The following is a 16883-nucleotide window of genomic DNA, read 5'->3' as shown; positions in this document are numbered from 1 at the left end:
ACATACCGTAACTCTGGATGAGTCAAATGATAAACATAACTCGTTGTATATTGTTTACAGTTTTTTGTCTTGATCTGTTGATGTCAAAATGATAACACGGCTTATTTCATGTGACGCATTTGTAAGTAAACTGGTTACTAACCAAACGTCAGTGTTAGTGACGGCGCTTAACTGAATAAAAAAAACAGAAAGGTTTGACTAAGTTTAGAATGCTTCATAATAGAAGCCCCATGACTGCCTGGCAAAGCTATCCGAGTGAGCAGCTTGTAAACACACACAAGCTGCCAGCTTTTCTCACTGGACAGTCACACAACATGTTAATTAGAATAGAGGGTGGAGGAAAAGGGAGAGGAAGGAAGCACAGAATGACAGACATATAAAAGCACAGGAAGGGGGAGAAGAATGAAAGGAAAAAAACTCTTTTCTGCAGGTGTTTTTGTCTGTTGTGATTCACCTGCCATCTTCCTTCTGTTTGAAGTTTCTTAAAGCCATCTTAACACAGCTGAAATGCCAGCTGACGGTGTAGCACACTATCTGAGATACTAACAAGCTCCTTGTATATTTACTAAAAAGGGATCCAAATTAGGCATCCACCACATTCACAAAGTGAAGCCCCACTTTTCAAGTAGCTCACTGATAGCTGTAATGTTCAGAAGGCATTTGCTTGCATTAGATGCAGTGCTAGCCAAAATTCATGTCATGTCCACACATCATAAATTCAACAGTCAAAAGAGAAATACGGTTGCAGCGTTTTACTCCACGCCAGGGAAAATGTATTCAAACGCACGCAAAATAAGACAAGAAAATAATTTAAACTGACAAAATAAAAGGTCTTTCCCAAGGTCTAAAAATTCTGACATTTTAGTACTAGATTAACAGCCCTGTTAGGAAATTAATAAACATCAGGCATGAATTATACATGGGATCAAAGCATAGACTCCAGATTCCTTGGCAGCCCTTTGATCTGTTTATGTCCCCAGACCCTTACTTGTCCTTCTAAATAGGTAACCTCATCTTAACCCTGAGCCAACAACATGTCAGGGTCAGATAAAGTTCAAACTGTCAAGAAACACAGAGATCAGACTGAAGTTCGCCACTCTCTAACTTCTCTGCTGGCTCAAGCCATTCAAATGCACATACACACTGTGGAGAATAGCCACTCAAATCACTCATAGCTCAATATGCTGCCACATACTCACAAGAGTGAAATGAACATCAAACTCCATTTCACCACTCTCACCCTCTCACTTTACCCTTTCTCAATATTCTCTCCATCTCTGTAGCTTTCATCTTTTATTCTTGCCTGCCAATTTTGCCCTCTACACTCTTTCAGTCTCTCAGTGCAGAGCTCTGCTGTCTGCTGCTGTTCACCCACTCTTCCTCCTTCTCGTTTCAGTGAAGATCTGTGTAAATAATAAAAATAAAAACATCTGAGCAACCCTTGTATCTGCATATTAATTCAATTTCAGCTGAAGGTTGGAAAGCATTAAGTATACCTATAATATAACATCGAACTATACACTGAGATACTTAAATGACTAAGAGTTGTTATAGCAAATCATTGAGTTACTGCAATATAAACAACAGTCTGCAACACCACATGGGCCATTCATAGCTGGGGGCTCACCTTTGTGATACCTCCAGCTGGAGCTTAAAACCACCGAGTGCGCGCGTGTGTGTGTGCAAACATGGTGGTGTCAACCTGCAGTGAAGCAGCTGGTTACCAAGGTTTGGTTTTGTGTGTGTGCATGCATGTGTGCTCAGCCCGGCTCAGCTCCTGACAGCTCATCAATTATAAAGAAACCTTGGAAAGAAGGGATAAGGCCATGCTACAGCAATGGCATCTATAAATACACCCCCTGAATGACACAAGTAACGTGAACAGCTATTTTTACATACGATCACACACACCCACACACAAAGGCTAGCAGCCAAGTACACTGAATGCACAAGCAATGTCATCCACTAAAGCAGGGCACTTTGTGTATCTGTTGAGTCAGGCCACTGCTGACTCTGCTTACCCGAGCACCATGAGATACTGTGTCTAAATCAAAGGAGAAATTGCTTTCCTAACTAAACGCCTAACCCATTTCCACACATCAGCTCTGGATGATGTGGGGAGAATCGGGTCCAAGCATCGTCTGAAGTTGCACTTTCTCACACGAAGCACATAACAGGAGAAGCTCTGCGTCAGATGCACTCATATTATTGGTAAGGCTAGAGGTGACAGCTCAGTATAAGGAGGCAGATAGATAAAACCCCAGCTCCCTCACTGTGAATTCTCCAGACAACTACCTGCACTATTCATACACTGGCTCAGTCAGACATTACAACACAGGTATTGTACAAGCTGGCAGGCCAAGCTACAGTCAGTGTCTGATCTGACTGATTCAGAAATTTTATTGCTGGATAAGTTCGAGCTTTGCCATTCTGTGCTGGATTATTTTTCACTCTGTTTTGCTCTGCATCCAGCCTCTTTCTACTCTCTCACTCACACAGTATATCTCTGTCCGGAGCTCTTTATGCGTCTCTTATTATGGTTTCATTTAACTTAGCATAATTCCATGTTTCATTCTACCCACCATCCAATGATGGAGAACTTTAGTGTGTCCAAGGAGTCTACAAAATCTGAAATAAAACAAATGAAGTTGGAGTTGGCTGAAGAAGCTGATACCACGACATGAATCATATTCATGCAACTTTATATTTACTCAACATTTCTCTCTCTGGTTTATCTCACATAACCACTGCCTTAAACCATACTTAATTTCCCTGCTCTTCTACTTTTCCTACCCCCATTTTCCCTCCTCTGTTCAACACAACCTCATATCATCCCCAAGCTAAAGCTAAGGCTTCCTTAGTGAATACAACACGGATTCTGCCTTCTGCCTATTCAGACGGCCTGGCTACTGAATGAGGGTTTTTGTCGTGGCACACGAGGCAATCACTGTCTTCTGATCCTCTTCCCAGGCCACTAATGGACTTTACTTCTCATTAGCTCCCATGATTTTCTGCACACAATTGACCAATATATATAGAGAGACTCATATACAAATATGAAATGCACACACAGGCTATTAACCAACCCCATAACTGTAGAGAAGGAATGGGAATTGGGGTAGAGGCCTAAGTAAACCTTGTCCACCAAGCACTTAGCAGAAGACGATCCATAGAAAAACAACTGGCTGGGAAGAATGGTGCACTAAAAGACTCAAGAAACGAAGCATTAGGTGAAGGAGGGTGCAAGATGTTGGAGGACGTTCCCTTAGACTTTCCCTTAGCAGAGTAACAGCAGGCGCTAATACAGTGAGACAAAGACACTAGCTCTCTTAGAATGTGTGTTAAATCAGCCTCATAGCCATGAGCTGGACAGCAGTGTCATCAGATACCAGCCTGCTGTCATCAGATCAGGTTATCCTATCGTTCACGCCGTTTATTGTATCAGCATAATATTTACACTGTGTGTGCTACACCGTCAGCTTCCCTGGGAATTAAACACTGAATGGATCACAACACACTCGGATACGTGCATGTGTGTTTTGCCTCCACTCTATACGTTTAATTCCGCACGTTTGGAGCAGCCAGTGCTACCATGGCAACTCACGTCTGGGCTTTTGCAAGCTAGTGTGGGAGCAGCAACACACACACACACACACAAAACCCAGGCAACTAGCAAGACTGCTGTGGAATACTTAAAAGTAGGAGAGCATTGACATTCTGGGAATACTTGCTGAGCACTGCAGCGGTTTAGACCACTGCCCAGGAATGAATGGGCGACTGGGTGGGGTTTGTAATGGCTACTGGCCAAGGTGATAATAGCTGTGTCTGTGTGCGAGTGTTCGCGCCTGTGTTCAAGAGTATTGTGTTTATAGCATACCCCGTCCTGAAGCATATTTCATCATTAACTTTAAGCAGTTAATCCTCTGCTCCACTGACCACGGCTCAGCTCAGCCCATTTCAATAATCTGCATCTGGGGCTAACCAACCTATCATACACACACACGCACAGACAAACGCATACACACTTGCAAAACAATGACACAATCAACCCGTAAAACATATGGGACTGGTCCAGCACAATAAATATCTCAAGAAAAATCTCTCACACCTGCACACATCTATCTTCACACAATCTATTGTGCTGACAGAAAAGCCAGCTAGAAAAAAAATGTTCATTTATTAGACGAGGATACCGTAGACAGATAGCAAAGGGGAGGGGAAAATCCCATTGCTGGAGAGATGGGTAATGAGACAGTCAAGGCGCAGTAGGCTGTATTGCACTTGAACAGAAATTGACAGGGGTTGAGTCAAAAGTGCCATGGTGGGTCTTATCACCAACGGTGATGAGACGGCTTACAGGGAGGAGGTCAGCGCCCTGACCCACTGGTGTCAAGACAACCATCTCACCCTCAACGTCGCAAAGACAAAGGAGTTGATAGTGGACTTCCGGAGGTGCAGAGAAGTACACACCCCCATCACCATCAACGGCGCTGCTGTGGAGAGAGTGAGCAGCTTCCGGTTCCTTGGAGTACATCTGGCTGAGGATCTTACGTGGTCAGTACACATAAACAAAACAGTGAAGAAGGCGCAGCAGCGCCTCTTCTTTCTCAGGAGACTGAAAAGATTCGGCATGAGCCCCCGCATCCTCAGGACCTTCTATCACTGTGCCATTGAGAGCATCCTCATTGGATGCATCACCACCTGGTATGGCAACAGCACCGCCTACAACTGCAAAGCTCTCCAGCGAGTAGTGCGGTGCTCTGAACGGATAATTGGAGGTGAGCTTCCCTCCCTCCAAGACATCTACAGGAAGCGCTGCCTGAGGAAAGCGGGGAGGATCATCAAGGACTCCAGTCACCCCAGCCATAAACTGTTCAGACTACTTCCATCAGGAAGGAGGTTCTGCAGCATCCGGTCCCGTACCAGCAGACTGAGAGACAGCTTTTTCCATCAGGCCATCAGACTGCTGAACACGTCATAGACACCTCAGCTTCACTACTGGAACTTCAACATTATGCACTCCATACTGTATATAAATGCCACTTGTTTTGCACAATATCCAACTACAAACCTCTGTATATTTTATATATTTTATTATTTTTTTTTTTTACTATTTAATTTGTAAAAATGTGTATATACACACACACACACACACACACACACACACACACACACACACACACACACACACACACACACACACACACGTAGGAAAATATTTAGTATACACATCCAGAAATGCATACACTATTATATATTGTACATATATTTATTAGTTTCAGATTAGCCATTCTTGTATTTTGCTCATTTGTGTTGTTGTGTTTGCACATCTCTGTTGCTTGTGGGGCTCGCACACAAGAATTTCACTCGCATGTGCTGTGCCAGTGTGCCTGCACATGTGATGTGACAATAAAAGTGATTTGATTTGATTTGATTTGATTTGAAGTGAGAGTTTGACCTTTCCCTTTCCAGCAACAAACATTAACCATTCGGTGTTGAAATTGACCTGTTTTTTGCTCATGCAATCTCCCCTGACAACTTTAAATGACAGATCTCCCAGTTTCTATGCAACTCCTCTCCTGCAAGAAGCTATAGCTTTGTAAACTATCATTTATTCTCCACCGCGTAACCCTCTCTTTTCATTTCCTTGTTCCCTTATCAACAAAATTCTTCTTGGATCTTCTTCTTTGTTTTCTCTGTGTCTTCCCACCTCCTCTTTTCTTCCATTTTCTCCATCTGACTGGGACAGATTGAAATGTAGAGGCAGGAAAAAGAGTGCTAGCTGCCTTTTTCCCCAAATTCTGTGAAAGGCTTTGATTGAACCATGCGTGCATCCAGTATCTAGGACAGAGAGCTTTTCCAACCTTCGCATGTACTGCCTCACTCATTTTTCTGTTCCTTTCCATGTCAAGTTCAAGGTTAGCTGCTCATTGTATTGAGTGCCAATGCTCCCCCATTGGGACGGACAGAGGGGAGATGCATTAGCACCTCGGCAGGTGGCCTTCAATCTCATCTCTCAACTCTCTTTTCCCTCCACACGTTCTTCTTGTCCCCTAGTCCACCTCTCGAACCATGGCCCCATGGGGATACCTGGCCAGCCTTTGTCCAGTAGTGTGTAGATGGACTGCTAGGTGTTGGTGCAAGTGTTCACTGATGCATGTGTGCATGCTTATCCCGATTCAAACAATAATGTGCAACGTGTGAGTATCACCGATGTGAACCTCTTATGTGTAGTACGACCAGATGACCATGAACTAAACCAAAGCCTGCAGGGGGTTAAGGTTTTCCCCTTGACCTGCTGGTGTCTACTGGCCTGCAGTAAATGGGTTTAAACCTTACCCCAACCACAGCCTTTTATCTCCATCATATCCCCATCTCCTCCTCAAGCCACAGGCCAATGAGCACACAAACTGACCGACAGACTGGCTGAAGGAAGCCATATGGTCCATTCACTTCCACTAGCAGGAGGTAGCCATCAAAGAGCTTTCACAGCAATTCAATTCAGAACATACAGAGGGAGTGAGAGAGATGAAGGGAAAAGGAAGAGGGAACTTATTAAGAGAAGGGCAAATAGAGGTGGCAATAGGGAGTGAAAGCAAAGAAACAAGGAGAAAGCAGTTGCAAGTTTGCTGAAGAGTGCAGAGGAAATGCAGCTCTATAATAATAAAAAAAAAACATGGAAAAGGTTTCCAAGTTTTACGTTTTGTTTGAGACAGTAAAAGCCAAGCATGGCTGTAGTTGTGGGCATATACAAAACCCCACTGTTTAATAGTACTGCTTTCTATATGATAACATGATGGTGTTATCAAAGTCCACTCACTCTAGACTCTGTCAAAACAGACTTTAGGCCATACAGCCACTTAGCATTAATGGGCATCTAAGGCAAGTGCTGATTTGTGTGAATGTGCTTTAATGTGTGTGCCCTTTACAAGCATAGAACCTGTATATGTTAGGAATATGAGTGCGAAGTGAGAAATTCAAGCTCGCCCTTACATCTCAAAAGAACTGCCACAGAGAAGAAAAAGAGTAAAACTGAATACTGGAAAACCTTACTCTCCAGACTCTGGTCACCTGCAACTGATCTCCATTTTAGTTTGAAGTTAAGGTAGAGTTCGGTTAGTTGTGCATTGTCTTAGTTCAGGATGAGTTTAAGGGCTTGATGATAAATTAAGCTAATGAAAATCTAATCAGCACAGCCATGGCATATCTACGTCTGTACTCTGATCCGCAAGCCTCACATTATGCTAGCAAAATTTTATTCTAACCTCTATTACATTAAAGTATTTCACAGGCAAATTGAATTTAATTCACTCAGCGCCCTGCCCAGCTCAACGTCATGATGCCATAAACGTGAGCCTGTAAACACTAACATTTATCTCACCGAAACGCCACTCCATTAAACCCGATCCACTCTCTTTTACCGTAAATGCTTATATTTACTCTGGGTGATGTGTTAGTCACAAGATCATAAATAACAGTGAAAAAAAACTGAGACTGAAAGACAGTCTGTGAGTGAATCCCAGAAGAAGGAGGAGGGGGCTGAGGGGTGGAACAAGTGAGGTGGGGGAGTGTGTATAAATCAACATCCATTAGCCGAGGGGTTATAAAGTCACTGATGAAGGAGGTGGACTGAAGTTCAGACTTTTTATTGTCTTGTTGTTGTCTTTTATTGCCTGTGATGTCATCTAATGGTATACAGTTAATGACATGGGAGGGGAAGTATATACATGGGAGGGGAGGATGTGGCTGTAATAGCCCAATGTGTGTACAACTGTGTTGACACAGAGTATTGATCACCTTTGTGTGTTAGATTTTGGAGGGGTTTTTTTTCTTTTTGCCTGAATATAATGAATCTGAACAATCCTGCAGACTGGATTCACACAAGAATTTAGTGGAAGCAATATAATATAAACATTATAGAAGAAATAGCATTCAATTTGCCTGTGTGTATCAGCAGAAGACCTTTCAGCACTGGGTCCACATTCTGATCCCAGTAGTATCTTTGTTTCCTCTGTTTTTCATCCTTCTACTGTCATCACACAAACGCTCTTCCTCCTTTTATGACTTTCATTTCTGGAATATAGCTCATCTCTGTTCAGCCCCTGCTGCTCAACCCTACCTCGCTTCCCTCACTCATCTCTCCTGTGCTCCTCTCCTTCCCCAGGCCTTTAAGACTCACTGGCCTAACCGCCCTCTAGAATTAGTCTCAGTCATGGCCTTATAATACATATGTGCGTGTGTAAATGTGTGTGAATGTGTGGGGAAGTACAGTGAAAGTACAGGTTGCTACCAAGTTCTATCACACCTAGCAGCAGTGCATCATCCCATTAACTCTGAAAAGGGCTACCACATGCAGGAGGGCACAGGGGCATGAAGGGAGTCTAAGGTGGTAACCACAACACTCCAAAGCCCAGCTTATCCAGTGCTGTTTAACTCTGAGGAGACAAATCTTGTTGAGTTAGAGGCTCTTCTGTCACACAGAGTGTGACATGTTCTTCTAAGACAAACAGTTATGTTCACAAAGACACTCACAAATGCCCTAGTTAAAATAATTCTAGAAATTTTTAGAGAATATTTTTGTAACCTAGGATCATTACTACAACATTCAGTTACTACACACACAGATGTGAGAAACCCTAAATTATAAAGGATGGGAGTGACTCATAGTTCCTTTCATCACCAGGCTATGAATTTGCCTAAATTTCTTAATAAATGATGTATTTAATTTTATTCTGATGACTTAATTTGCCTCGAGGAAGAGCTAAGAAACTTCATCCAATCAATTCTGCAACATGCTGATCTGGGCTGTCTAGCAACTTCTGCAACATGCTGATGTGTGCTACAATCGGCCCCCAGGGCTCTGGATTTTATACAAGTCCAAAGTGAGGGAAAAGTACAGCGGATACCACTGATACAGGCGAATACGAGTGTATGTGTGATATATGGTGCAGTGGATGAGGAGGATGTTGAGAGATACCAGATAGGCTTTACTGTAGGAATAAACCCCCAAAGGGGCACGCCTGATCCCCTTTCCTCAAAACACACACACACACACACACACACACACACACACACACACACACACACACACACACACACACACACACACACACACACACCACACTCGCTTTCTCTCTACCCTGAAGTACACACACTTCCTCCATCCGCTCTCCCACTGTTTTATGTACACACCTACACACAAACACACACGTCTCTTCTACTGCGAATACAGCCGAGTCAGCTGATTTGCCTGAAAGTCAATCTGCCTTCTTACTACTATCCTTCCTCCAATCCAGTAGTCCCCAATTCCCAGCCCTTACTCTACGTTCTAACTGAGAGAAAGCAAATCTCTCCCTCTATCAATTCAACCATCTGTGCTATCTTTCAACCTATATTTGTCTCCCTTACCTTCTTGACTTGACCGCTTTTTGTTCCCACGAAGACCAGTGAGTGGTTCTTGTAGACGTAGGCAATGACTGAGGACATTTTGTCAACGGCGTCAGAAAAGAGAGGCTTGCCTCTCACCATCTCAGAGACGCCCAATGGAGCATTCATGTCCAGGCCACAAAAGTCGTCGTCAATGGTCAAGAGCTGCAAGGAAAACAACAATTAGCACAATCAGATTTTGAGGTGCTCATTTGGCAAACTCCTATGAATTCATATCTTAATTTCTCGTGAGAACAAAAATACAACATCTGACTGTAAAGGGTATTTCTATAAGGGAAGATGAGCAGGGTGGAGAAACATTTTGGATGTGAAAGATAATCTCTGACCATTGGCTGGCCACAAGATACAGCAAATGTGGGGGGAAAAAAAAGAAGAGACTGCAGTCAGCCTCAAGTTCTGTTATAATGCCAGAGGCTGCTCTGTCAGGCACAATTCCCTACCGTCCACCCAATGCAACAGCAACTGTAGAAATGCCTGTGCGGCAAGATATCCAATGTGAAGTGATTCAACGTGAACTGAGTTTAAAAAAAAGAAAAAAAAGGAAAAGCAGTTCAGCATTATCACAGGGCTGTGAGGCAAAACACTGCAATGCATTTAAATATATATAGAAACTGATTTAGAGCAGGGAGAACTACAACTCTAGACGAGGTTGTTCTGTTACGCTTTCAGTGTAGACATGCCGCTGTGATTTTGTAATTACATGTAGATAGGTGTGCTTCATGTCCTATGCCTCTCTACACTTTATGTTTGCATGTGTTTAATCCTGTCAGCTGGTATATTTTCTGCAGTCACAGTGGGCAGAATGACTTATAGGTTTTGATAAGAGAACAATGGCGTGGTGGATTGGTCATTATTCGGAGCGCATGGGTTGAAACGCTTTTTTTCCAGTTTAGGACTGAAGCAGCCGCTGCTTGATTAATCGCTTCGTAATGTCGTGGTTTGCTGCAGGGTGAAATGCAAATGCACGTGGTACCGCTTTCCTTAAAAAGAAAAGAAATTATCAAAACCATCAGTAAATTTCATTGTTCATGATAGCCACACTTTACTGTATTGACTGTATCCTGAAAGGTCAGCCATTAATTGTGCAAATGGATTCCCTTCTTTGACACCAGTGTCCTCACCAGAGTTGACAAAAAAGTAGAGCAATGCCTTATAGTCAATCCACACTAGCTGTGCACTGGTAATTGTACCGCTGGAAAAGTTATTTGGTAATAAATCCAAAGGTGAAGCACCAGATTCAGCTACATTTTGCTGGACGGTTCTTTGAATGTCAAAAGGAAGCTTGTTAAATGCAATATAAATGTACACTATTAGTCCAGCATTAATAATTGGCAAAATGAGGTTGACAGCATAAAGTTAACATTACCCGAAATTATTCATTTAAAATCAAAAAGTTTTCATAGTAAAATAGCAAAAGGATTATCCTGGCATGCAACGGAAATCCAACTGAATTTTCAAATCTAGAAGTGTGAACTGTCAGGTGAAGGTCCCTTTGATGGGCAGAGTCATCCTTTGACCCATTTTTCCATTTTTCTTACTGGAAGTGCACCCTGTGGGCTTTCGAGAAATCCTGCAACTACTGGGTGTCTCCAAACAAGCTGTCACTAAAGGCCACCATCATCATCAGAAGCCTCACACCAAGCCAGAGTGGAAGTGTGGGATCTGCTTTCATTAGACAAATGGAACATGGTTGCTCTAGGCCGCAAGCCTCGGGCTATAAAGTGGGATTGTATAGAGCGGTAGGAACGATCGATAGAGATGACCTGAATTTAGGTCAAGATCATGCCATATGGTTAAAGGGTTGAGATAAGGATAAAAAGGGACAGGAAGAGTGACAGAAAGAAAAGGGGATAAATGATAGATACCAATAAGACAGAGATGCCAAAGAATCTAAACAAAGATGAATATCGGAGCACAGTGAAAACATACAAGTAGAAGACTTTCTCCCTTTTTTTTTTTCTCTTTTCTCACCTTTCCTGACATGACCTTTTCAGAATGAGAGGCTGCCAAGAATGCACTCCCTGTCCTCTAAGTCATGTGGTAGCACTATGCTAGACTAATGGTGCTCCAATGAAAACCAGGGTCATTCCTTAAAGGGTCAACTGCCACCCTTCAAACCCCTCCTATTTTTCTTCAGTAATGTGTAATGCAGCTTCCTTGCATCAATTTGTACTACTATTACTCCTCATCTATGTGACAGGAAGAAAACACCCTCTAAATGCTGCATCATGCTTGGGTTCAAAGGTTAACAGAGTCTATTAGAAGCAATATGGACTGTGCTTTGTAGAATTTCAGGCTTCAGTGATTAGAAACTTCCTTGGACAATGACTAAAGTGCAGCCACTCCTGCAAAGATTAATCATGTTTCATCAGTGCAAAAACATCATTCACATCTGTGCATCTGTGGGTGATGCATGTGGAAGAAGAGGATGTGTTTACGTGTAAAAAAAAAAAAAATGAGCATCTGTTTTATCATTTCTTCCCTCTAACGCACAATTTTTCCTGGTTGCCAATCACCACCATCTCCATCCTCCACTTTGCAATCTAATGAAATACATTTTGTCTGTCAGTGCTTTCAGGAAGAAGATGCATTTTTATTACACAACCACCAAAAGTGGCAATTCTTACTGGCAAATAAATAACAATATATAGCTCATGAGACTGTCTGCCAGTGCCATCACTGCTTCTAACATGTTTTATTCCTCTTCTTTTTGTCAGCACATCTAATTTCTTCCCCTCGCATATTTATTAATTCTCAATGGACCTTCTTTTATAATGTGTTTCATCAAAGACAAGCAATCACCTTCGGTTCACTCAGTATGAGCTCACTCTTTATCCCAATATCTCTTCTTTTCTGCTAACAAATGAGTGACCCAAAACATTGAAGTTTCAGTCCCTCCAAACATCTCAGTCCACAGGAATAGGAGGTCTTGGATTTAAATCAAATAGATGCACAGGTAAATATAGTTGAATATGTCTGAAAATGTGGTACCTGTTTGAATAATAGCAGGCTACTGTAGCTACTCAAAAGCCTCTAAAGTAAACAAACTAATTTCTTGCTCAAGCCTGGCAGGTAAGTCAGCCAGCATCCCACAGCGTAGCAACAGAGGAGAAAGATAGAGAGTTCCTCCCTAAAGACAGAGGGACAAGAGAGCAGAGTCTCTGTATTTGGACAGAGGCCAGGCACTGAGGCAGAATCAGGTCACTCTCAGCCATATCCATCTCTCTGCTTCTGTCCGCCTGCCAGCACCAGTACAAAGAGAGCTCTCTTCTGGATTGTGCAGAGGAATCAGTAGATGCAGAGTGGAGAAAGAGAGAGGGGGCAGTGAGCGCACGCGGAAGCGAGAGAGTTGCTCAATGCGATTAGTGGGGGACTGAAAGAGATCCGCTCTCCAACGCTCTCTGATGTATGGCCTAATCTGGGCTTGCGCTGTTGTGAGGGCCCATTCCATCGGCTGCAAGTTCCCAAAGTTAATGGCACACGTTAAACCACAGAGACGTTTACTTCATGTCACTTGTCACTACTCAACCACTAAAGGCTCCAAAGAAACAATTTCTTGCAAATTTAGCTTTTCTTTTTCATTGCGGTTATTATCCTGCTTCTGGCACTTTCAATTACTTCACCGATCAATCTATTTTTATCCCTGAACATTTGTTGACTATGATTAGCTTATTTTACTGTAAACCTCCTGATTATAACATGGCGACCATTCTCTCACAAAACAGCCAATGAAAATAAAGTATCATAGGAGTTGCTCTTTGCATAATTAGCCACTTGGATATCTGGTATTTTCCTTTTGCCCTACTGTGCTAAATGACTAACCTGCCAGGATGATTGTTGGCATTAGGGAATTATGTCATGACTAAGTGGGTTTGCAACGTTTGGGTTTTTTGTTTTGTTTTTTGCAAGATAAAATGTCAACATTTGATTTTTCTATAATGAAACATTTTTTCCTGTATAGATCCTGCAGCAACAGGAGTTTTAGAGTAAAACACAGAACACTCACAGCTTACACTTCAATTTCAATTCCTTATGAAAACTTGCAGTTCACAATTGGAAACAATCTAAAACTTAGTTTTAAGTTTTTAACGATTTTTTTTGTTTTGACTGGGTCATTAGTAACCATTTATCTCATTTAAAAACAGACTTGTTCAGATCTCTGTTTATGTTTTGCAGTAGGAGCATTAACTGTAACTCACAGTAGTTCAGGAAGATGATGGTACTTGTATCTTAGGCAAAATAGCCATCATTCAATATTACTCTCATCCTGTTAAAGAAAAAACATCTTTATGACTAGAGTAGCCTAATGTGCACTATTCCCATTCCTAAGTCCAGATTCAAAAAGGGAGAGGCATTGGCAAGGGGCAAGCTAATGTCCAAAAGAAAAATATAATTTTCTACCAGAACCAAAACCACCAGGTAAAGTATATCTATATACACAGAAATCGAGTCTGTTAGCTCAGATGAGCCTACACTGTTTGTGTGACTAAGAGTGAGTGTGTTTCACACTGTGCTGAGACACAGTCTATACAGTTACTGACCATTGCACTTGTGACCATGACATACACACACCACCACCACCATAAAGTAAAGGTGCATGTAATAAGTGCATAACGCAATCTGATGAAACTTTGCTATATTATATTGTGTGTATCTATCTATCTATCTATATATCTACATATATATATCTACATATATATATATATATATATATATATATATATATATATATATATATATATATATATATATATATAGTGCGATCAGTGAGATCATTAACAAGACTGGCTACGGATACCGACTACAGAACGGAGCAGTTGTCAGCCACCTCCTGTACATGGATGACATCAAGCTGTATGCCAAGAGTGAACGAGACATCGATTCACTGATCCACACTACCAGGCTATACAGCAATGACATTGGAATGTCGTTCGGACTGGAGAAGTGTAGTCGGATGGTAACAAAGAGAGGGAAGGTAGTCAGAACTGAGGGGATTGAACTACCAGAAGGCAACATTGCAGACATAGAGGACAGTTACAAGTACCTGGGGATCCCACAGGCGAATGGGAACCATGAAGAGGCCGCTAGAAAAGCTGCAACCACCAAGTACCTGCAGAGGGTCAGGCAAGTCCTGAGGAGTCAGCTGAATGGTAAGAACAAGATCCGGGCCATCAACACGTACGCCCTGCCCGTGATCAGGTACCCTGCTGGGGTAATAGGCTGGCCAAAGGAGGAGATAGAAGCCACTGACATAAAGACAAGAAAGCTCCTTACCATGCATGGAGGGTTTCACCCCAAATCCAGCACCCTGAGGCTGTACGCTAAGCGGAAGGAAGGGGGCCGGGGACTGGTGAGTGTCAGCACCACAGTCCAGGATGAGACAACGAACATCCAAGAATACATTAGGAAGATGGCCCCAACTGACCGAGTGCTCAGTGAATACCTCAGGCAGCAGAAACCCAAGAAAGAGGAGGGAGACGAGGAACCATCATGGAAGGACAGGCCCCTGCACGGTATGTACCACCGGCAGATAGAGGAGGTGGCTGATATCCAGAAATCCTACCAGTGGCTGGACAAAGCTGGACTGAAAGACAGCACAGAGGCACTAATCATGGCAGCACAAGAACAAGCTCTGAGCACAAGATCCATAGAGGCTGGGGTCTATCACACCAGGCAAGACCCCAGGTGCAGGCTGTGTAAAGATGCCCCAGAGACAATCCAGCACATAACAGCAGGGTGCAAGATGCTAGCAGGCAAGGCATACATGGAACGCCATAACCAAGTGGCCGGCATAGTGTACAGGAACATCTGTGCCGAGTATAACCTGGAAGTCCCGAGGTCAAAATGGGAGATGCCCCCAAGGGTGGTGGAGAATGACCGAGCTAAGATCCTGTGGGACTTCCAGATACAGACGGACAAAATGGTGGTGGCTAACCAACCGGACATAGTGGTGGTAGACAAACAGAAGAAGACGGCCGTAGTGATCGATGTAGCGGTTCCGAATGACAGCAATATCAGGAAGAAGGAACACGAGAAGCTGGAGAAATACCAAGGGCTCAGAGAAGAGCTCGAGAGGATGTGGAGGGTGAAGGTAACAGTGGTCCCCGTGGTAATCGGAGCACTAGGTGCGGTGACTCCCAAGCTAGGCGAGTGGCTCCAGCAGATCCCGGGAACAACATCGGAGATCTCTGTCCAGAAGAGCGCAGTCCTGGGAACAGCTAAGATACTGCGCAGGACCCTCAAGCTCCCAGGCCTCTGGTAGAGGACCCGAGCTTGAAGGATAAACCGCCCGCAGGGGCGTGCTGGGTGTTTTTTTTTAGTGCCAGCATTATGTACCCTCCTAAGGGTTCCTTGTTCATTCTTTAGTCCAAATATTGCATTTCTTTCCACAGATGATTTTTCTATTTCCCTCTCCACAAATCTGTCAGTTTTGGAAACTGTCCAACCTTATGCAAGCTTTTTTGTTTTCTGATATTTGTTTCAGGCATAATAAGTGAAATAGGAACTCAGCACCAAAGGGGAGAATTGAATTGCACAGCAAACAAGAGTTCAACACGTGGAAGTAAAAAGTAGTGACCCAGAAACCTAATAATATGCATTAGCAGAGACAGGAAAATATATGGATAGAACAATTCAAAGGAAAGCAGGAATATAAACTCAAAAACTGAATTCATCTTCTTAAAAATAAATGTGCAGTGTAGTCAGAGTGAATCTTTCTGATGGCTGAGGTTCATTGCTTTTTGCTGCTTTGTTAAGGCATCTACAGGGCATTCCAAAGGAGACTGCTTTTTTTTCAGTTCTCTGACTGAATCGTGATCAAAATTCAGTCTGAATGTACAGGTGTCGACATGGACTACAAGAGCTGTCACAATTAGGCTTATCTTCCTCTTTGTATAGGACCCTGGGGACTTTCTTGACAACCAGTAACAATGATTAGGACTGAAGATGAATAAATATGTACAGTGCATGAGTGAATACACCCCTGTGTAATATTACTTATATGTCAAATGATTCCAAATTGTATTGCCTTACAGTGATTGCATTTGATGTTAAAGAATGAACAGTAGGAACAAATTAAAGTATATTAAAATATATTCTTCAGTTTTTTAGATTTTTTTCCCATCTTTGCTTTGGGTTGGTTTGCTCTACCGTTCCCTTCAAAATACTCCAAAATTGTTCTATTTAATTCAGGTCATGCAGCACAGAGCACGTGGACGAGTCATATTTCCCTTTGGTCTCCTTTAGAATCTCGTGTGATTTTGGCAGTGGGCTTTAGATCATTATTATGCTGCAATATTTCTTTTCTGCAAAGCTTCTAGAGCAGCAGTGTCATCTTGTCAGCCAGTGTTTTGGTATATCCATGGGCATGGTGTCATCAGCACCTTAAAGCTCACGTATCACTATGTCATCACACAGTGCTCCCCTGCCAGTTAGCC

At 42.7% G+C, this 16883-nt stretch overlaps 1 protein-coding gene across 1 annotated transcript in view; it reads right to left on the bottom strand.

Annotated features, from left to right (window-relative positions):
• Positions 1-16883, bottom strand: part of plxna4 (plexin A4) — a 261846-nt gene that overhangs the window by 203192 nt on the left and 41771 nt on the right. Inside the window, exon 3 of the mRNA XM_085387521.1 lies at positions 9409-9591. Coding sequence (XP_085243647.1) covers positions 9409-9591 — 183 coding nt within the window. The remainder of the gene's footprint in view (positions 1-9408; positions 9592-16883) is intronic.

This window comes from Rhamphochromis longiceps, linkage group LG17 (genome assembly GCF_057381845.1).
Source record: "Rhamphochromis longiceps isolate RC_006_pf linkage group LG17, R_longiceps_female_GT1.1, whole genome shotgun sequence".
NCBI lineage: Eukaryota > Metazoa > Chordata > Actinopteri > Cichliformes > Cichlidae > Rhamphochromis > Rhamphochromis longiceps.
Note: the sequence above shows the minus strand (reverse complement) of the source record. Positions and strands in the feature narration are given on the sequence as shown.